The sequence below is a fragment of the Sapajus apella genome, unplaced genomic scaffold (assembly GCF_009761245.1).
Source record: "Sapajus apella isolate SASKATOON/1434 unplaced genomic scaffold, GSC_monkey_1.0 scaffold56, whole genome shotgun sequence".
NCBI lineage: Eukaryota > Metazoa > Chordata > Mammalia > Primates > Cebidae > Sapajus > Sapajus apella.
In genome coordinates, this window is record NW_022436996.1 from 3,929,475 (window position 1) to 3,952,367 (window position 22,893).

General features: G+C 45.8%; 1 protein-coding gene across 8 annotated transcripts in view; it reads left to right on the plus strand.

Annotated features, from left to right (window-relative positions):
* The first annotated feature begins 17,840 nt into the window (after positions 1–17,840).
* PAXIP1 (PAX interacting protein 1) overlaps positions 17,841–22,893 on the plus strand; it is a 58,527-nt gene continuing 53,474 nt past the window's right edge. For 2 of the 8 annotated variants that reach the window (XM_032244923.1, XM_032244927.1), the window contains exons 1-2: positions 18,239–18,360; positions 22,717–22,851. Coding sequence is in view for 3 of the 8 variants with exons in the window: in XM_032244922.1 (XP_032100813.1) it covers positions 18,280–18,360; positions 22,717–22,851 (216 nt within the window). In the remaining 5 variants the exon portion in view is untranslated. Of the gene's footprint in view, positions 17,934–18,089; positions 18,361–18,840; positions 19,337–22,716; positions 22,852–22,893 lie in introns of those variants that run through there. The other 6 variants (XM_032244924.1, XM_032244928.1, XM_032244922.1 and 3 more) reach the window with 6 other exon arrangements.

Genomic DNA, 22,893 nt, shown 5'->3' on the forward strand with positions numbered 1-22,893 from the left:
CATTAAAATTGCAGGATACAAAATCAACATATGAAAATCAGTGGCATTTATATATGCCAACAGCAAACAATCTGAAAATAAATCAAGAAAGTATTCCCATTTATAATAACTACAAATAAAATACCTAAGAATTAACCAAAGAAATGAAAGATCTCCACAATGAAAACTATAAAATGTTGATGAAAGAAATTGAAGAGAACACACACAAAAATGGAAAGATATATGTGATTCACTTCCCTGGTCCTCCCAAAGTGCTGGGATTACAAGCGTGAGCCACCGCACCCGGCCCTAGTTCCAGCTTTTATGACGTTTCTCTACAGTGGTGTTCAAGACCTGCTACCCCAAAATAGGGCAGCTTGATAAAGTGAATATTTCAGCCTGCAGGCATTTGAGAAATGGCCAGAAGGACTCTGACAGTCCCTCTTCTCTCCTGAAGGTCATCAGGTCCTCATGTGAGAGGTGCCCTCCTCCACCGAGAGGAAAAGACCACTCTCTGTTGAGTTCACTGTGCTTAGCTCAGATCCTTTGTTCTCTCACTTCTCCCCTCTGTCCGCTCTTCATCAAACCCAGTATAAAAATAATCAGATGCCACCATTTTTTTGGGTTTTCATTTCCTTATGAAGGCCCCTGTGTCATGTAAGACTTTTAACATTTACATACTTGTCTGTAGTTAATCTGTTTCTTGCTGCAGGAGCCCACCTGAAAACTTAGAAAGGGAGAAGGAAAGGTATTTTTCTTCCGCTACAACACATATCCAATACATTGAAAATTTTTGTAGAAACAGAACGTACAAGTCGATTCAACATGATCTGCATATTCCCCTGATTTTTTAAAATACTTCTTCTAAAGTTCACATAGTTGTTGCCTCATATATGTAAATGGATTAAGTAAATTTTCTCACTTAGAAAGGTGCCAGAATTACCCGGGCCTCTATAAATCACTGAATCACTGAAATGTTGCCAGGACAAAGTGTTCTAAAAGTAAGTGTTTTTGCCTTTGCTCTTCATGGTCTTATTTTCTTTCCCTCCTCAGGTGTGACACAGATGCTCTCCTCTATGTGAACGCGTGAGTAACAGGGTCAAGAGCGCACACCAGTGTTCTTCACATGCGCCCCATGAGGGTGCCTTACCTGCCAGTGGAAATAGCGGAAGTCAAGGCTACCCAATGAAAGCATGCTTCTTTCCTTTGAGCTTCTTTTTGATTCATCCTTTCTGCTCCATACTCTTGACTAATAATATTCTTTTTTTTTTTTTTTTTTTGAGGTGGAGTCTCATTCTGTCACCCAGGCTGGAGTGCAATGGTGCAATCTCAGCTCACTGAACCTCCACCTCCTGGATTCAAATAATTCTCCTGCCTCAGCCTCCAGAGTAGCTGGGATTACAGGCACCTGCCACCATATCTGGCTAATTTTTGTATTCTTAGTAGAGACGGGGTTACCATGCCTGGCTAATTTTTGTATTTTTAGTAGAGACGGGGTTTCACTATGTTGGCCAGGCTGGTCTCAAACTCCTGACCTCAAGTGATCTGCCCACTCAGCCCCCCAAAGTGCTGGGATTACAGGCGTGAGCCACTGCGCCTGGCCAACTAATAATATTCTTACTATGGTCTTTGTCTTACTAAGGAGTAGCATGTTTTTAAGTGAAAACAATGAACGGATTTACCACTGAGAGAGAATTACTTGTGAACTCTATTCATGAAACGTAGTACAGTGTTAGAACTTCTATGTGGTGGAGTTTTTAACATCTTTGAAAATGTGTCTTGAGAATTAACTGGGAATAGAAAGTTCATAACAAGAAGTGACTCACAGATGCCCTTTTGGATTTGCAGTTTCTAAATTTGCTCTAAGCTTAAAGTTCAAATACTTATTCACATAAGTGAATAAGTATTTTAATTCATTTTAGGAACCACACATCTCATTTTGTGACCATTTTCTCTTTGGTGACTGTGTTCATTAAAATGGTTAAAATAGGCCAGGCGTGATGGCTCATGCCTGTAATCCCAGTACTTTGGGAGGCCAAGGTGGACAGATTGCTTGAGCCCCAGAGTTTGAGACCAGCTGGGCAACATGGTGAAACCCCATCTCTAACAAAAAATACGAACAACTGGATGGGCATGGTGGCATGCACCTGCAGTCCTAGCTATTTAGGAGGCTGAAGCAGAAGGATCACCTGAGCACAGGAGGTTGAGACTGAAGTGAGCCGTGATCATGCCACTGAACTCCAGTCTGGGTGACAGAGTGAGATTCTGTCTCAAAAAACCAAAACCAGTCCAGCACGGTGGCTCATGCCTATAACCCCAGCACTTTGGGAGGCCCAGGCGGGTGGATCACCTGAGGTCAGGAGTTTGAGCCTAGTCTGCCCAATCTGGTGAAACCCCGTCTCTACTAAAAACACAAAAATTAACTGGGCATGGTGATGGGCACCTGTAGTCCCAGCTACTCGGGCGGCTGAGGCATGAGAATCACTTGAGCCTGGGAGGCAGAGGTTGCAGTGAGCTGAGAGCATGCCACTGCATTACAGCCTGGGTGACAGAGTAAGACTTGGTCTCAAGCAAAGCAAAGCAAAACAAAACAAACAAAAGAACCACCCCCCAAATGATTATGACATGTTGGAATATCTGCCTTTTTCCTAATAAAATGTTTTCTATGAATACCAGTGAAAAGCGTCCCTAAAATTCCTATATTGATCTTGAGAGACATTGAATTAACTCCTTTTAGATTGGTGCTCTTTTCTTGTTCCATGAGCTTCGCTAAACAATAAGCATTTATATTTAACACACGATGAGCAAATTTCACTGAGACTTTCTTCATTTTACCTGTGCTGTGCCAATAAGTCTCAAATTAAACAGCTCCGTCCAGGCTCCGCAGCTGGCCCTGTACCCCACTGAGTATCGCAAACCGGAAAATGATTATTTGGGGAGGCTTCATAATTATACTAAGATGAAAATCTTGGCAGCTAGGAGATACTTATTTTTCAAGATTTGAGAGAAAATTTAATGAAAGTGCCACAAATATATTACTTAGGATGATAGTTTGCACTTAATATGAGGCCCCATTTCTCAATGGATTTCAAAGTCTTGACTAATTAATTAGCCCTAATTCCCTTGTTTTCCTGATGGTCAAGCATTCAGACAGACCTCCTGAGACCACAGAGTTATCACAGTGAAGTGGAAAGAGTGCTGTGTGGGGGTCAAAGGCTCATTAGTTAGTGAACACCGGTTGGGTTTTAGTCTTTCTTTGTTTCTTGCACTTGTTAGTGCGTGACCTTGGAAACCCCAGCAGAGGCTCAGCAAACCAGGGCCCACAGGCTAACCCTGGCCTGCTGCCTGGTTTTTGTACATAAAGTTTTATTGGAATGCAGTCTTGCCGGTGTGTACACAGAGTGTCTGGGGCTGCTTTTGCACTGCAATAGCAGAGTTGAGAAGTCAAAAGAGAGATTCTATAAACCACAATGCCTAAAATATTTTCCATCTGAACCTTTAAAGAAAAATGTTTGCTGACTGCTATTCTAAGCGTCCCAAATGTGTTTCCCCAGCTGTAAAGTATAATGCAGTAGAACAAGGAAACCTCATTAGAAGAAGTTTTAAATTTGTATTATGATGATTATCTTTGAAGAGGCCTTAAAAGGTGAAAAATCGGGGCAGTGATGTTAATTCATTCCAAATGCATCTATCCACTCCTTAAATATTTACTCATCATCCATTTGACATCAGGCCTCATACTTAATATGGAAGAGATCATGTGTTAAGGGAAAAGAAAGCTCATTTTAGGCCAGGTACAGTGGCTTATACCTGATATCCCAGCACTTTGGGAGGCCAAGGCAGGAGGCCAAGCTCAGGAGTTCAAGACCAGCCTGGGCAACACAGTGGACCCCATTTCCTTTATTGTTTTTTTGGGTTTTTTGTTTTTTTTTTTTTTTTGAGTCGGAGTCTTGCTCTGTCACCCAGGCTGGAGTGCAGTGGCGTGATCCCCGCCTACAGCAAACTTCGGCTCCCAGGTTCAAGCAATTCTTCTCTTCTGCCTCAGCCTCTTGAGTAGCTGGGATTACAGGCACCTGCCACCATGTCTGACTAATTTTTGTACTTTTAGTAGACTTGGGGTTTCACCATGTTGGCCAGGCTGGTCCCAAATTCCTGACCTCAAGTGATTCGCGGACCTCACCCTCCCAGAGTGCTAGGATTATAGGCATGAGCCACCATACCCGGTCTGATACCCCATTTCTACACAAAATTTTAAAAGTTGCTGGTGGTGTGTTCCTGTGGTCTCAGCTACTTGGGAGGCTGAGGCGGGAGGATCGCGTGGGCCCCATGAAGACGACACTGGAATGAGCTGTGATTGCACCATTGCACTTCAGCCTGGGCAACAGAGTGACCCTGTCTTAAAACAAAAACAAAACCTCATTTTAGTAGTGGAGGGGTTGAGAGTGGGGTGGTGGTGGTGATGAGATGGCAACGTATTTTAGGATAAAGTCTTTTTGATACTTTAATATAACTATTGGGATGAAGGCAAGCTCTCACATTTGAGGCTCCCTCCAGCCCTGTTCATACTCCTTGCCCTGAAAGTGGTTCTCAGCAGCACCGCACGAGCCATTACGTTGGGTAGAATGAACTCTCTCACATGTGGCTGAGGTAGTCATCCTTGATCTATGCCAAAGAGCCACGCGTTATATAATTTATTTATATTTCTGTAAATCACAAGTAGAAGAGACCAAATAAATTCTTTCTTAAGGCATCAGAGATGTTTCATGAAATGGGGCATCTGAGGTTGGCCATAGGAAGAGGTGATGAGATTTGTGCAGGCGCATGTGTGCAGAGGGTTGTTGGTGATGGAACACAGCATGGCTGAGGTGGGAAAGTTCTGGATGTGTTTGGAGAGTCAAGGACAGTAGTCTCGTCTGCTGAGAGTGGGGGCGCACAGGCCTGGTGTGCTCGGGCTATGGCGTACAAAGGTGGGGTTTATGGTGGAAAGCAACATCTTAGGGAGTTCTCCGAAAGGCAGGCCAAGGAGATTGAACTTCAGCCTACAAGTGGTGGGAAGCCATGGGAAGTTTTGGAACCAGAGCCGTGAGTCAGCATTGTCTAGTACTTTTTTGGATATTATGGAACTAGTAGCGCTACTTTGCCTGCTATTATAAACTGAATAGGGGCAGGCCACATGTGGCGGTTCACACCTCTAATCCCAGCATTTTGGGAGGCCGAGGCCAGTGGATCACTTGAGATCAGGAGTTCGAGACCAGCCTGGCCAACATGGTGAAACCCTGCCTCTACCAAAAATACAAAAATTAGCTGGGCATGGTGGCATATGCCTGTACTCCCAGCTACTTGGGAGGCTGAGGCAGGAGAATGGCTTGAACCAGGAAGGCAGAGGTTGCAGGGAGCCGAGATTGCACCACTGCACTCCAGCGTGGGCAACAGAGTGAGACCCTGTCTCAAAAAAATAAAACAAACTGAATAGGGGCAGATGTTTTTCGAATGGAATCAAATGGAATCTCAGTTTTCGGTGTCTCAGTTTCAGCATGTAAATTTTTTTGATAGGAATTTAAAATAGCAGGATTCTAACCTATGAGAAATTTGGACAGTCATTTCTTCATATAATGCTTTTCCCTGAAGGTCTCCAACCTACTCCTTTGTACGTGTCTCCCAAGCTCCACCTCACAGCATCTTCCTCTAGGCAGGAGCTGACTGTTAGTTCTGCCGCCCCACTGTGTTCGTTCCGAAGCCCAGGCCTCTGCTCAGGATTCTCTTCCAGAGGGAACAGGCATCCCCCTCTTCCTGTTGATCTTTGAAGTTCTCTCCAGAGATCTCCTCCAAACGGACCTCCTGAAACATCCCAGTCTCCGTGGCATCTCATCACTTTGAATTCCATTACCCTATACAACTCACGTTGGCGTTTGATGCGCTGCTTACAGGCTGGAACTCATTCATTCTATGGACAGGCCTTGATGCAACACAAGGCCTGTCTGCAACGCACCCACGTGCTCAGTAACGGCTTGTTCAACTACAGTGGATTCCCTGTCATCAGTCCACTTCACTGTACTATATGCATTGGGCTTGTGTTTTAAACTGTTACCAGTACCCAAGCTTTCTTCACGTAACCTTTTGGTGGATTGGGGTGTCCCCCAGGTAGTGGTGCTATGGACAAGTGGCAATGCAGAGACAGGGAGGAATGGGCACTGGTGCCCTGTCTCTGTCCGTGTGTGCCTGTGGAGGGCTGGCTGCTCAAATCTCCACGCAGACGCCCTTCAAAAGTGGGAAGAGAAGGCAGGCTCGGCCATTTTGTAGATGCAGCCTCCTTTTTGCTCTCTGAAAACACATCGCTACATGAAAACACAGTTATCCACAAATTGTTTACATTTATAAACATGGAGTAAGATAACTTATTGATTTCCTCAAGCCATATAGCTGTTAGGCTTAGCAATTCTATTAGGTCTTCGCAAAATGTCAGCCATTTAGTCCATGACAAGTCTGAGAAAAAACTGTGTTTTATTATGCTATTGATACCAGATGATAGTTTCAGAAACTCTCCTTTTCATTATAATTATTTAGTACAATTTGATGCGTCGTGATTGTTTTATAGTCTCTATAACTGAGATCATGTGACAGGGCTATTTCCTATAGAATTCTATGTTCTAGGATGTATTTTATCCTTAAATAAAGGACATGTCCATTGAGTTCAAATTGGACAGAAAGTATGGAATCTCAATTGAAGTTTGTACATGCATCATGATGCAAAGCAAGTAGGAAATACCTTTGCAAGTATCTGATATCTCACCTAAAGTTCCCCTTAACCTGTCTTGTTCCTGCCACTGATCATCAAACAATAAGTATAAGACTTGGCAATATTCCCTCTTGTCATAAGCTTTCCAATTATTGAAAATTAAGTAACTCCCCATAGAGGAGAAATCATTAAATATATAGTAAATAATGAGGTTAATTAATTTAACCCCTTCTAATTAGGAAACTAATTAAATCAGAAAATTGAAACTGACACGAGACATTAAACATAAAATTGTCTCTTCCACTTCACCAATTCCAAAAGAGGAATATGTATATATTAGCTACGAAAAATATCAATCTGTGTTTTCTTTTCAACCTAAAGAAAGATTTTTCTGTAGTATAAATATTACTTTTTTCAAGAGTTTACCTGTTTTCTATTTCTATTGTATAAGAAATTAAAACTCTTTTATTTCAATGTTTGTAAAGAATGAATTAGAATAAGTCTAAAAAGAGGAGTGTAACCCAAACTCTGCCAGTAACTGGGACATTGAGCAAGTCACCTGAATTCCTTGGGCCTCACCTTTCTCATCCCCAATGTAGTCTCTGAAAGAAGTGAGATCGACTCCCATCATCTTGGAGACGGATAGAGTCTTAAACAGGAGTAACAGACCAGGCAGTTGGAGCTGGAGCTGTTAAAATCTTTGCAGGGTGGTATGATACAGAACCAGATCTTGGCTTAGGATCTTCATTAATTAGCTGGTGAAATGTCTGAGATAAAATTAAAGATATATTTTGCAAACAAGCCCGATTTCCTCTTCAACCCCAAACTGTCATGCCTGTCAACATCATTTTTGGATAGGAATTCCTAACCTCTGGGAAACGTCCAGAGCAACAACCAAATAAAGAATAAGATTGTGTTTCTGGGTGCCATTAAAAATAATTTTTCTTTCTTTCTTTTTTTCTTATTAAGATGGAGTCTCGCTCTGTTGCCCAGGCTGGAGTGCAGTGGTGCATTCTTGGTTCACTCCAACTTCCACTTCCTAGCTTTAAGTGATTCTCGTGCCTCAGCCTCCCAAGTAGCTGGGATTACAGACACTCACCACTATACCTGGCTAATTTTTGTATTTTTAGCAGAGACAGGGTTTCACCATGTTGGCCAGGCTACTCTCAAACTCCTGACCTCAAGTGATCTGTCTGCCTCCACCTCCCAAAGTGCTGGGGTTACAGGTGTGAAAAAATGATTTTCCTAAGCTTGAAAATATCTAAGCAGGTATCCTGCCAGGAATATTTTTTTACATTGTTTTCAGGCTCCATGCAATTGACAAGCACATGGGGCACTCTGCGGGGTGGGAGTGGGCAAATGAATTACGGATTCCCAAAAGTGAATGCCAAAAATCATTTGCCAGCAGAGAATATCTTCAATAGACACTTGGTCTTGCCTACAGGAAGGTGAGTAGCCCCAGTCTGTGGGGATCCTCCCAAATGTCAGGACTCTCTTGCTTCAGTATGCATTTCCTATACCTGGGACCTATGAACACCCACAGGAATTAAGTTTAGCCCATCTAATCAAGGTTTTAGGAAGTGCTGGTAGAAGCTGATGGGGCACAATTCCTTCCCCAAAACTTGAATGCTTAATTCATTTATTTTTTAAATTACTGTAAACAAATGTGCTCAATTGACATGTTAATGCTACTGGGTGTTTTTAATCAAATGACCAATAGGATTCACGACAACAGTTTTATTTTCACACGCTTCAAAGGCAATAAAGGAACAATAGAAGCCTTCAATCACCCTCCAGCCTGGCCGCTTCTGACTTAGAAAATATTTTGTTATTTCCTAGACTTGTATTTTGGTTTTAGTCTGAGGACCTGACATTCTCTAGGCTAGACTTACAAAGGTTGGGTCTAAATAAACTATTTTGCAGAAGAAGCAGTTCCTCTGTGTATGCACATGTCTTTATGATAACATACAGGTGTGAGTCCCATGCTGGGCTGTCTCCCTGCTAGTTCACAGAATCTGAACAAGTATAGCTTCTAGACGCCACCTAATAATGCCACTTAAGCTCATGCTCAGTTGCATGTGCAAAATTACTGGGAAAAATTTAGCTGCCTCAGACAAATATAGATATCACAGTGTGAAGAATCATTAACTTTAAAGAAACAGCAATTGGTGAGCGTGTTAATACTTCCTGGAAAATTGTAGGAAATTACTTGCTGGGCAGATTGAACAGTTCTGAATAATGAAAACTCCACTGTGATGTACTAGAAACCATGGCATTAACCTAACTCTTAAGATGCTCTCTGGGGAGTGTGAACCATGCCTTTAACCGCAACCAAAACCCAACCAAACAAAAGAAACCAGAGGCACAACGCCACTTCCACCACAGCCGTGCGTTGTGTATTGTTCACCACTGGTTGCTTTCCTGTAGGATTATACTTCCTGCCCTGTTCACTGTGGGCTTGGCCTTATGCCTTGCTTTGGCCCTGGCATGGGTTCTCCAAATTGCCCCTCTCAAGCAGGGCCTGGGCAAGGGCTTGTGTGCAAATTGTTTGTTTGGGAAAGTGACCCCAGGGGGCAGGGGTGCGGTGCAGGGGGTGAAACAGGGCGGGAGGGATGCGTGATCAAACTGGCCACCCAATGGGACTTGGTACGAGATCAATGGGGGCCTTGTGAGGAGCCTGGTGAAATGTCTCAAAAATGGGGCAAAGAAAGGAGAGAATTCACCAATGGGTTCTCACCCCGAAGTCATCAAGTAAGTAGCTCCATAGGCCAGCTCCTCCAACCTCCCCCGGTGCCTGTGAGCATAGAGTCATGAGATTCGGACGTTGTGTGTAAATGCAACGTAATTTAATGGAGGTTAACTGGTAGTGACAGTTGAGGTGGGAGCCCTCTCCACATCTACCCACAGGGATGCCTGTAGCGCGCTGGACCAGTGACAGCGTTAGCCTGCATCCTCCCTGTTCTCAGTGGAGTGACCTTTCCCAGCTCTTCTGTATGTCCGGGAAGAGGGGCATCCACCCGTTACTAGGCTGAGAGAAGATACATCTAGAGTGGCTGTAGAGGCCCCACGATGGCTGCACTTTTGGCCTGATGCTAGAGTTGAGTGGAATTTTGGCAATTTCTTCTTAAAAGACACGCATGTGGAGTACAGAAGGGCCATACGTTTACATTTGCGACTGAGAGGGAGCATTGGTAGGCATACTGCTGTCTTCCTAGGAGGAGGATTACACACCCCCGCCCACCGTGCCATGACTGGCGGTGCCTCCCTGTGGGAGGGACAGATTCACTTCCACGTTGACATCAGGCGTGGCAACAAGACTGCCTTTCAAATGGAATGTGTGTGAATTCCAAAGAGAAGTTGTATTAACTATTGCACTGTTCTGCCATTCTGCTTTCCCCTTGGTCACAGAACTGCCAGGGCCTTCTGCAGAGGTTCCAGAGAGAAGAGCAGCAGAACCATGCCTGCCCAACACATGAGTGAGAATTGAGCTTTGTTTAAGCCACTGAACTTTGGGAGTTAATTTCCACAGCATAACCTAGTAGTCAAAGCTTACCAATAGACCCACCCAGGCTTCAAATGACCACTGGATGTGTGTATGTTAATAGGAAAAAAGAGAAGACAGGTAAAGAAACTAAAGCAAGGAATTGAAATAATTTTATCTTAATAGACTCATCACACAGTTCTTGGGCACTCAAAGTCAGTTATAAATCCTAGGGTCACTCTCAGGCTGTAACAATTCTTGTTATTATAATTTTTAGCAGGGCACATGTAGTACACTGTTTGGCTTAAATCAATTCCAAGGGTGGTCAGACCTCTTAATTTCTAGCTTCGTCTTGACTACCCTTCAGATGTGTTGAATGTTGGTTTGCCAGGGATACTGTCACAAAGTGCCACACACTGGACAACTTAAACAAAGACATTCATTCTCTCCGTTCTGGAGGCCAGCAGTCCAAGATCAACATGATGGTGGGGCCATGCTTCCTCTGAAGGCATTAGGGGAGGGTCCTTCCCGCCCTATTCCAGCTTCTGGTGTCTGCGGCAACTTTGGTGTTCCTCGGCTTTTAGACGCGTCACTCCAGCCCTTGTCGCGGTCACCACTTGGCACTCTCCTGGGTGTCTGTGTTCAAATTTTCTTCTTCTTATATGAACACCAGTGACTGGATTTAGGTCCCATCCTCATCTGATAGGACCTCATCTTCATTATGTGGGCAAAGACCCCATTTCCAAATAAGGTCACGCTCTCAGGTACCAAGGGTTAAAATCTCAGTTAAGATTCAATATGTCTGTTTACCCACAACATGAGTAAACAGTCAATCCCATGCCTAACTTGCCATGAAGTACTTAAATTTAAATAGCTGGTAAGCAATTTTCTTTTCTGTTATCATAGCCACAGAATTATGCTAAGTCTCAAATGTAACAACCTCCTCTGGCGAGGTCCCAAGATCTTCATGTGCTAGACACAGAATGTTATTTTTTGTTATTCCCCATTTCTATCTTAAATCATCAGTTATTTAATATCCAAAATGTTCACCCATTATCTGGCAAAATCAGTGTTCTGACCTCTTTTCAGTGGTTTCTCCTCTCCCTTCAGCAGCTGTTCCCTTCACACCCACTCCATCCAAGAGGTTTTCCCCAGGTATTCCGGCACACAGGGACCTCGTTTCTAAATCTCTGCTGCATTTCTACAGAATTCCACTAGTGTTCGGCTTGTGCATGCAAGTATTTGTTAGTTTTTTGAGAGCAGACACACTGTTTTAAGAATTGCTCATTGTCCCTATAATGTTTTCCTGTCCATTACAGCAGGGTCACCACTGGGAGCAACACGCTCAAATTAGGACCATCTGAGAAGGTTTATCAAGGGACTGCTTACAAAGGTTTGGAGAGTGAAGGGGCCTGCGGGGAGAAGCAGGTGAGTCTTCACCACCCCCAGGTCCACGGGATGAGGGGCAGGAAAGATTCCCAGAACCTGGAAGGAGAGACTTGTGTAGAATGGGCTCCTCTGCCAGCTCAAGGCAAGCTGATGAGGAACCTGGGAAATCAACACCCTATCCTCTCTCCTCCCCTGCTCACTTCCCAGCTTTCTGCTGAGATTCCCCATTGACCAAATTGAACTAGAAGCCAATGTGCAAGGGATTCTACTTATATAATCTGCTCAGGTCAGCTCCCAGGGGCAGAGAAAAAGGTGGGGCATCATGGACTACAGATCTGACATGGGGGGTAGGACAAGTGGAAGATAGGCAACACCCCCTCACAGGCCCCGGAGAAGCACCTTGTGTTTGCTTTTTAAGGAGAATGCTATTTATTTATTTAGAGACAGACTCTCACTCTGTTGCCCAGGCTGGAGTGTGGTGGCATGATCTCAGCTCACTACAATCTCTGCCTCCCAGGTTCAAGCGATCCTTGTGCCTCAGCTTCCCAGGTAGCTGGGATTGCAGGTGTGCACCACCATGCCTGGCTCATTTTTTTTGTATTTTCAGTAGAGATGGGGTTTTACCATGCTGGCCAGGCTGGAAAAAGAATAAGCTTAATCTTCTATGTATAAAGCCAGTAATCCGAAATTCAACAAATATCTACTGAGTAGATAGTTTTGTTTTTTTTTTTAAATTATCTTTGAGAATTTTGTTTCATATTATGTTACACTCTCTAATCTTAATTTGTATAAGAATTCTTTTGAAAACCAAAAATGGCAAAAATTGGCAAGATACCATCAATGCCATTTTCTTTTCCTGGTCACATAAGAAGACCACATCACCTAGCAGTCTCCCATGCAGCTTTCGGAGGTGTCAGGAGACGTTGACGAGGTTCTGGCCAGTGGAAATGGCTGGAGGTATGTATGCCACTCTTGCTAGCCCAGCTGTAGAACCTGCAGCATGATACTCTATATGCTTTGTCCCCATCTGTTTAGTTGGCAAAGCCACATGATGACAGAAGCCAGGTCCCATTTGGAAGAAAGATGTCTGAAGGAGTTATATGCAAATTTTTTTTGTTTGTTTTTGAGATGGAGTCTAGATCTGTCACCCAGGCTGGAGTGCAGTGGTGTGATCTTGGCTCAATGCAATCTCTGCCTCACTGGTTCAAACTGTTCTCATGCCTCAGCCTTCCAAGTAGCTGGATTACAGGCACATGCCACCATGTCTGGCTAATTTCTTTATTTTTAGTAGAGACGATGTTTCACCATGTTGGCCAGGCTGGTCTCGAACTCCTGACCTCAAGGGTTCCACCTGCCTCGGCCTCCCGAAGTGCTGGGATTACAGGCGTGGGCCACTGGGGCCGGCTGAAACTTTCAAAGTCTTAGTTCACTGAAATGTAATTACAGCATGATCTTAACCCAGGTTTCTCAGCAGTGGCACTACTGACATTTTGCACAGGTTCTTTGTCATGGAGGACAGTCCTGTGCATTGCATGACGTTGAGCAGCTTCCTAACCTCTACCACTAGATGCCAGTGGCATCCCCTACCCCCTAGCTGGGACCACCAAAAATGTCTCCAGACATTGTCACATGTGCCACAGCGGGCTAAATTGCCCATGGTTGAGAATCACTGATCCTGCTACTGCCCTGTTCTCAGTGTGATGGGAGACAGGTCTGGGACATCGTTTCTGACCTTAAAGGATGGAACATTACAATACATTACACATGCATTCGTATTTTGAGATGATTGTTTCATTGGAGTACTGTAATTGCTAAATTGGAAACAACAAACGTGCAACAATATAGAATTAAATATTGTACATTCAAACAGGGGAGGATTATGTGTCCATTAAATGATATAGATGATTACTTACTGACATGGAAAGGCAGTCTTGATTTTTTTTTAAGTGGCAGAGTATGGTGTATAATTTCTTTTAGGGAAAAAATATTTATATGGGACAATGTGTAGAAGGATTTCAATAGTGGTTGCTTCTGGGTATAGGCTTTGGGGTAATTTACACTTTTCCGTAACTCGTGACTTCTAGTTTTCCAACGTGGAATAGCTACATGACACTGGTGCCAACTGTGCCGTGTAGGTTCACTGATGGAATCTTTCCTACAGAGAAGCAATGCTCAAATTTTGAGTTCAGGTTCTCCTGCGATTAAACCATAACCTGTTTGTGCCTGCAACTTAAGTATTCTGACCCTTTCATGAGAAAGTTAAATGTTGTCTATAAGCCCGAACTAAAGGTTTACTAAACATTAATAATATCTAATTTAAGAGATGTACAGCTAGTTGAACTGAACAGGAGAGATCGAGACTGAGACTGCTGTATACAATACAGAAATACATTTTTAAAAAGCCCCTTGGAAATAATCTAAATAACTGCCTATCGTTTCCACCGGTAGGTTCAATTTGAGTTAAATATCCCCAACTCTACTTTTTTTAAAAAAAATTTCTCACATATTTTTCCTAGGCTCAGTTTATCTAATTTAGCAAAATAGAAAATGAGAAACATATTACCATATTTACTGAGCTAGTATTGGCAGTAAGCAGGCTGTTTAATTCTCCAAAGTCTGATTATCAACAAAATGAACATGCTTTGAATTTACTTGGGGGAAGTCTAAAAATAATAATGCTCAGTGTCATATCTGGAAGAGGTATATGCATCAAATTATAGAAAGCAAATACAAAGCTTCTGTTTAATAAACTGAGAGTTTTTATCCTACAAATGGATCATCCTTTATGTGTCACAAAACCAGTAATAAGAATTTTATTTAACTGTGAATAAGATACAGCAGTGTCAACATATTTTGCTCCATAAGCAAAATGGCCATTTTGGGGAAGATAATTTCCAGGAGTTTACCACTTGTCTTTAAACATTGACTTGCCATCTTTATGTCCTCTGCTAGATGGGTTATTCTTCATGATGTCAGGGTGCTAGATTCTTAGACTTCCTCAGAACATCCTTTATCCACATGACATTAATTTAAACATTTTCATTTTTTCATTATTGGTCAAGCAGTAGTATTTGAGACTTTCTGAGGTATATTTTGTGTGACACTGCCTCCAGCCCTTCCGGGTGCTGCTGCTGTAAGATCCACTTGGGTGGACACTTCGAACAGTTCATGTGGTATTTTACAAATTCTGACAGGTTGATGGGGTTTTAAAGAGATTTATTTATTTATTTATTTAGAGATGCAGTTTCACTCTGCCACTCAAGCTGGAGTGCAGTGGTGTGATCTTGACTCACTGCAACCTCTGCCTCCCGGGTTCAAGCGATGCTCCTGCCTCAGTTTCCCAAGTAGCTGGGATTACAGGCATATGCCACCATGCCCAGCTAATTTTTGCATTTTTAGTAGAGACTTGCATTTTTAGTTTCATCATGTTGGCCAGGCTGGTCTTGAACTCCTGATCTCAGGTGATCTGCCCACCTCGGCCTCCCAAAGTGCTGGGATTATAGGCGTAAGCAACTGTTCAGGCCTTAAATAGCAGATTTCTTAATCCCACAATTTGCCTTATTAACTATCAGAACCTGAAGTACGGTAAGCTTGTTCTTTTGAACGTTATGAATTGCTTTCTTAATTCACAAAATAAAATACCTAGTTGAAGTCCACTTCAGGCCTTTTAACATAAAATCACCTACTTAGTTTGTGTTTAACCAAGAAAAACAAAAGGACAACAAGGCACCATGGCTCACACCTTCAACCCCAGCACTTTGGAAGGCTGAGGCAGGCGGATCATGAACGAGGTTGGCAGATCATGAGTCAGGAGTTCGAGACCAGACTGGCCAACACAGTGAAACTCCATCACTACTAAAAATACAAAAATTAGCTGGGTGTGCTGGCACGCACCTGTAGTCCCAGCTACTCGGGAGGCTGAGGCAGGAGAATCGCTTGATCCTGGGAGGTGGAGGTTACAGTGGGCAAGACCACGCCATTGTATTCCATGGGTGACAGAGTGAGACTCTGTCTCAAAAAACAAAAGACAAAAGAGAAACCAAAAGGATAAATAAGTTCTCTCACACAGAAATGATAAGTTTTCTCACACAGGTCAATAAAAAGGCATGATCTGTATTTGGACCTACAGTATTTATTATACTGATATGTTCCCAACATAGAACATAAAACATCATAATGAAAATATATACCAGAATATATCAAATATATTCTTAGGTAATAGAAGGTTTCCTGATCACAAAAGATGTCATACAAATTTAAGGATGGATGATACATTCTTGGTTTTTCCTTCAGGCAAGCACTCAGTGTTTTTAATTACAGGTTGAGTAGCCTTTATCTGAAATGCTAGGGACAAAAGCATTTCAGATATTTTTGATTTGTAATATTTGCATATACGTAGTAAGATATCTTGGGGATGGGACTCAAATCTAGATGGAAAATTCATTTGTTTCACATACACTTTACCTTACCCACATAGCCTGAAGGTAAGGTTATATATTTTAAATAATTTTGTGCATGAAACAAAGTTTTGATGGCATTTCTTAAAAAAATGTTTTCACTGTTTCGTTTTTTAGAAAGGGTCTCGCTATATTGCCCAGGCTGGACTCAAACTCTTGGGCTTAAGCAATCCTCTTGCCTCAACCTCTCGAGGAGCTGGCACTACAGGTGCCCACCACACCTGGCTTGATTGTGATTTGACTGTGAACCAGTGTGACAGGAGGGCACATGTGAAATTTTCCATTTGTGGGGTCACATCAGCACTCAAAAAATTTCGAATTTTAGAGCATTTTAGGTTTCAGATTAGGAATGATCAATCTAAATTTGTAAATTTTTGAGCTTTAGAATTTCAGATTGTTCAAGAGACAAATGAAAGACTAAAAAAAAAACAAAAAAACAGCAAACATTGGAATGACAAATCATTAAGTATATTTAAATGTGTGGTTTACTTTCTGCCTGTACAACACCACTCATGACATACACACAAATTTAAAGACAAAACTGTATTCACCAATCTATTAACAACAGATTGTATGTTGATGAATGAACCAACACAACTTTTATCACACGTTAAAAAAATGGTAGAACAAAGGCCAACTTAAAGCCTGGAAAGTGATCTAATCTGCTACATTAGCGTAGCACAGAGGAAATTTGAAAGCCTTCTCTTTTTTGTTTTTGAGTCGGAGTCTAGCTGTCGCCCAAGTTGGAGTGCAGTGCCGCCATCTCCGCTCACTGCAACTTCCCCCTTCCGGGTTCAAGCATTTCTCCTGCCTCAGCCTCCGGAGTAGCTGGGATTACAGGCGCCCGCCACCACGCCAGGCTATATTTAGTAGAGACAGGGTTTCACCGTGTTGCCCAGCCTGGTCTCGATCTCCTGGCCTCGTGATCCGCCCGCCTGGGCCTCCCAAAGTGCTAGGATTACAGGTGTCAGCCACCGCGCCCGGCCCCTTCTCTTTTTTAAATTGTCACTAACATTTACTTAAAAATGGTTTTCTGCTGGGCAGTAGTGACTTCTGGTCTGTGGGGAAGGCACCGCGGGCCTGGTTCAGATTAAGTTAACAACCAATGCTCCAGTTTTAGGACCAGGTAATATTCCGATAATCACCCGGGAGTTTCTGGTCTCCGGTTTGTCGTGAGATTGGAAATAAACGTCGTGAACGGCGGCGTTCGTCATCAAGGCCTCATTTCTTCTCCCAACCTTCGGTCGCGCAGGTGTCTCGGGCAGGTGACCCCGAGGCCACTCTGCCGTGTTTGGGGAATTTTGTCGGAAGGGAGGCGAGGCGTAAACAAAAGCAGGAGCACTAGAGTCGCCGCTGTGTAGTATTCGCCTGCCGAGCGGGGTTTCCTGGGGCTGGAGGCGCACCGCGGGCTGGGCCGTCTGGGACTCTCCTCCAGCGCGGACAGGACGCGACGCCAGGGACGAGGCCCGGCCCTTCAGGACAGCGGGGCCTCAGGCAGTGGCGGGGCCGGGCGTCCCCCCAGCGCGTCCCCGCACGGGCGCCGAAGCAGTACTCCAGGTCCGGCCGCGCTCTCGGCCACCGCGAACAGCCTGCAACGCCCAACCCCACTCTGCCCCGGGGCAATGAGCCCGAGGAGGCCGCAGCCCGGACCCCGGATCCCGCTCCAGCTCCCGCTCCAGCTCCCGCTCGGACTCCCGCGCCCGGTCCCGAAGCCCCGCCCCTTCGCCGCGCGCATGCGCCGCTCTGGAGCAGCCGCGTGTGGTGACGGGAGGGGCCTGCCTGCTCCCCTCCTTCCCGGGACCGGCTCACTTCGGCCCCGCCGAGGGGGGCGCGGGTTTCCCCTCGTCCCAAGAGCCCCCTCATTGCAGACCGGTGGCCACGGAACCGCGAGGTTCGAAGCTAGCCCAAGGCTGTCAGCTCCCCGGGGGCCGTGGGCGGCGGCACAGGCGCGAGCCGTCACCGGCGGCAGGGCGGCTCCTCGGCGCTCCCCCTCGGCGGCCGGGGCGGGATGGTGCGTCCCGCAGGGCGCGCGCGGCTCCCGCGCTTCGGGCGCTCGGCGCGGGCGCGGGCGGGGGCGCGGAGGGCGGGGGAGCGGACCCCGATTCGCAGGACCGGGCCCGGCCCGCGCGGGCAGGGCCGTTGGCGGGGCGAGCGGGGGCGCCGGACACCTTGGGGGCCGGGGGCGGGGGGTGGGCGGGGCCGGGAGCCGCCGCGGAGCCTCCCGGGCCGCCGCGATCATGTCGGACCAGTCGCCCAAAGTTCCTGAGGAGATGTTCAGGGAGGTCAAGTATTACGCGGTGGGCGACATCGACCCGCAGGTACCGCGCCCGCGCCCGCCGCGGCTTCCCCCCGCGTCCGCGTCCCCGTCCGTCCCCGTCCCCGTCTCCGCTCCCGCCGCGGGCGCGCGCCGGGCGCAGAGCGTCGGGTCCGCCGAGGCCGCCGGCCTGACTGCGCCGAGGGCAGGGGCGGCCGCCGGGTGGGCGCGGGAGGCCGGGGCCCGGGGGAGGGCGGGAGCGGAGGGCGCCCGGGCGGCGGGGGCTCTGTGCCTCGGCCCCTGGTGCGCGCCCCGAGCCCCGGGCCTGGGGCCCTGAGGTTGTCGCCCCCCACCCAGCGGGCCCCCTTGCTCTCTGCTCCTTTCTTGAGCGTGACTGGCGCGGGGTCGCATCTCCCCTGCCCAGCGCCTGGCGTCGCGGCTCCGAGGACGAACGAGAGGTTGCGGGATCCCCGGCCCGGACAGCTCGCGCGCGGCTCCCGGGCTCGCTTGGCCGGCGGGGGCCGTGTTCTTGCCCCGGCGTGGCCGCCTCCGTCTCCCGGGCAGTTGCGGTTCTGTGCGAGGCTGAGGAGCGCTCCCCTCCAGCCTGTGTCCTTGCACGTGGGGGCTGGCATTCGTCTTCCTTGATTTTCCCAGTTGGATGATTAATTTTACGGTACTCTGGTAACACCATCACGTTACACATTTAATTTTGTGTAGTTTGGGCTCATGCCAAAGAATATTGTGGGTTTTCCTTCATATTCCTACAATAATACATCTGTTTGATGTCACACAGTTATCAGTCCGTGATAGGAATGCATCTTGGTTGGACCTCTTCAGGTTAATCTTCAAAATATTTCCTTCGTAAAAGTTTAACTGTACAGTTTTTTTTTTTTATGTTGCCTTGGGTGTGACATCAGTGGCGCCCACCTTGCAGGATGGTGATGCCGAGTGATCAGAGTTAGGCCTGGAAGGTCGGAGACTAATATTTAGCAAATGAACTTGGATGGTGTAGAAGACTGATTGGTCTTGGCCTTCTTGAGGTTCGTCTTTGTATCTTAGTGACAACTTTCTTGGATCCTTTTTGCACTGTGACCTTAGGCTTGGCGTGGTTGCTCGACGCTTGTAATCCCAGCACTTTGGGAAGCTGAGATAGGTAGATCACCTGAGGTCAAGAGTTCGAGACTAGCCCGGCCCGGCTAACATGGTAAAAACCCATTTCTACTAAAAATACAAAAATTAGCCAGATGTGGTGGCCAGCGCCTGTAGTTGTAGCTACTCGGGAGACTGAGGCAGGAGAATTGCTGGAACCCGGGAGCCCAATGTTGCAGTGAGCGGAGATTGCACCATTGCTCTCCAGCCTAGGCGACAAGAGCGAGAATCTATCTTACCCCCAAAAAAGAGAGAAACTGCTTGCTTTTCATTTAAAGAGTAAAACGGTTGCTGAACACGGAGTGATCAAAATGAGTGCAACAGTGCTATAACAGTGTTAGCTTTTTCCAGCATTGATGATAATTCCCTGTTCCCCTCACACTTTTTTTTTTTTTTTTTTTTTTTTGCTATCCACCGTTTTTCTCTGTCCCCTTCTTCCTACCCTTCCTGTTTGATTTTAGGACTTTGGCTCTTACAAGGCACTTGAACCAAATTTTACTTAAAACCTGGAACAAGTTGAACTGGAATCATATTTACTCAACTATGAATTAAATTTAAGTGCTTAAAAATGTCCTTGGCAAACCACTTTCATCTGAAAGAGTGTATTTTCTGAAAAGTTTAGAGCCTGGACATCTGATTCTCTGACTCTTTTGACTGTGGATTATAAGTTCACATGTTGACCATCTAGTATGAGGCAGGCATGGACTGGGTGGAAGGTATAACATAAAGGTGAAGAGGACATGGTACATGCCCTTGAGCATCCCTCATTGTTCGGGGAGGGAACACACTTGGACACATCACAGTACAAGGGGTAGCAGTTTTCTCCACTGGCGTGCAGAGCAGACACCACTGAAATGTCACTAAGTACATGTCATTTCAGTTGGCTTTTGAGATAAGCAGAAGTTGGGAACATGAAGGAATATTTTCACGTGGAACGTGTGTGCTGAGGAATGAAGGCATTCGTGCATTTGGAATACATCAGGATGATCACTATATGTGGAACAGAATGACATGAGATAAATCTAGTAAGATATTCAGTAGTGTGGAGATTGAAAGAAGCGCTTGGTTTTGGCATCCTAAAGTCTGTGAAAACTGAATAAGTATTTTTGGTAGAGTGTCGGTGGAAGGAACTGGTTTGCAGGGAGCTGAAGAGTGAATGGAAACTGTGAACAGAAAGGTTAGACTCTTTCAGAAAATTTGCCCTGAGAAGGAAACAGAAGGTGCCCGAGGAATAGAGGGCTGGGAGGGATCCGTGTTGCATCACAAGCACATGGGAGGATGTGGGAGACTTCACCGTTTACAGGTGGAGGGAGCATAGCTGTGGACAGGGAGAGACTGGAATATCAGGACTCATGAAGAAGGCGGTAGGATCAGAAAGACTGGAGGATAGGAAAAGGAGGGGTGCCCCTTCTGCAGACAAGTCGAATGGATGCGTGAAGCTAAAGATGCTTAGAGGTTAAGGGAAGGAGTAAAGGTAAAGTGGCCCGTGGCCAGCAGTCGTTGTTTTTCACTTATTAAATATTGAGCCTCTGCCCTAGTTCATATCTGTTAGTGGTTGGTATAGTATTGTGAAAAGGTTGCCTAGCTTGAGGGTCACTTTATTTTATTATTATTATTTTGAGGTTGGAACAAAAGTTTTTGTTTTTTGAGATTTAGTCTGGCTCTGTCGCCCAGGCTGCAGTGCAGTGGCACCATCTCAGCTCAGTGCAATCTCCGTCTCCTGGGTACAGGCGATTCTCCTGCCTCAGCCTCTGGAGTAGCTGTGATTAGAGGCACCCACCGCCACGCCTGGCTAATTTTTGTATTTTAGTAGAGACGGGGTTTCACCATGTTGGCCAGGTGGGTCTCGAACTCCTGACCTCAAGTGATCCGCCTGTTTCAGCCTCCCAAAGTGCTGGGATTACAGGTGTGAGCCACCACCCTTGGCAGAACAAAAGTTTAATAAGTGAAAGAAGAAAGCTCTCTGCTGCAGAGAAGGGACCTGGAAGAGCGTTGCTCTTGTGGGTCACTTCAGCTTTTTGGGCACCATATCACTTTCACACTTGGTATACGTTGTCAGCTTAGACACTAGCCACCTCCTCTGAAGTACTTGACTCAACTGTTCCTCACCCTCGCTTCCTTGGCTTCCGTGGATGCTCCTCTCCTGTAATATGTACTTCCCCACCTGGCCCTGAAGTATCATTTGTGGTGTCCACTCTCTAGCTCCCCTCCCACTCTGCAGTGGGATCACCTTCATGCTCGTGGCTTTGGCTCCTGTCTATGTAATATCTGATGACTTTTTGTTAGGTGAGATCCACTTCTTTTCCTAGCTGCAACTGGATGCCTGTTGCTGGATATTACACATGGCCCCTGCAGAGCAGTGTGCCCGCACTAAAACACGTTCTTGCCTCCCCCACCCGCCGCCCTTCTAGTATCCTCCTTAGTGAGCGGCCCTCTTATTCCCGCACCGTTTCAGTCTGGACTTTGCCGTTGTGCTTGTACCTCATCTAGACACCAAGGCTTGCCAGCTCGTTTTCATCTTCCTGCCTTCTGCCCCTCGTGCCATCCTTTAGTGGATGCCTCTTTGACCTGGGTAATTGCACTTGTTTCTTAACGGGCCTCTTTAGTCACCCAGCCAACCAAACCCAGCCAGCCAACCCAATCCTTTCTTCTCACGCAGTCATCTTGCTGTGAAATCTGTGCTACTTTTCCTGTGTGAAATCCTTCAGTGTCCTTGCAGATACCCAAGAATGAAGCAGACTTTTTTGCATAGGGTGTTAGAAAGCCCATTTATGGCCTGGTGTGTATTCACCTGTTCGGTGCCTTCAACACTGCCCCCTCCTCGGTGTATGGGGTTTTGCCTGACACCCAGACGTTCACAAGGCTTCTGCTCATTATCTCCTCTTTCAGAATCTTTCCTTAATTGTGGTGAAACTCCCCGTGCCCACCCTTTAAGTTGGAAGCCCAGGAGTGCCATGTGCGTGGCCCAGCCATGGCAGTGACTGTGCTGTGTCCTGGTCTGTCCAGCTCATCTGTCTTGAGGACACACCATGTCCAGTACTTGACTCACAATAGCCTCCATTACTTGGTCAGTGAATCAAGATTTGCTGCCTTTTATTGTCCCCAGAAGTTTCATTGGCATATATTCAGAGTAAAAGGCTGTTAGTTTTTATGTGGGAAATACAATGTATTTTATTAAAAATTTCCATTATGTCCAATAATTATTTATATAAATCAAGAGTGCAGTACAGCACTGTCCATTTTAACTTGTGTGGGTTTTCTTGCTTTTTAGGTTATTCAGCTTCTGAAAGCTGGAAAAGCGAAGGAAGTTTCCTACAACGCACTAGCCTCACACATAATCTCAGAGGATGGGGACAATCCGGAGGTTGGGGAAGCTCGGGAAGTCTTTGATTTACCTGTTGTAAAGGTCAGTAGTAAATACAATTGGTTTTCTTTCTTTTCCTCATGT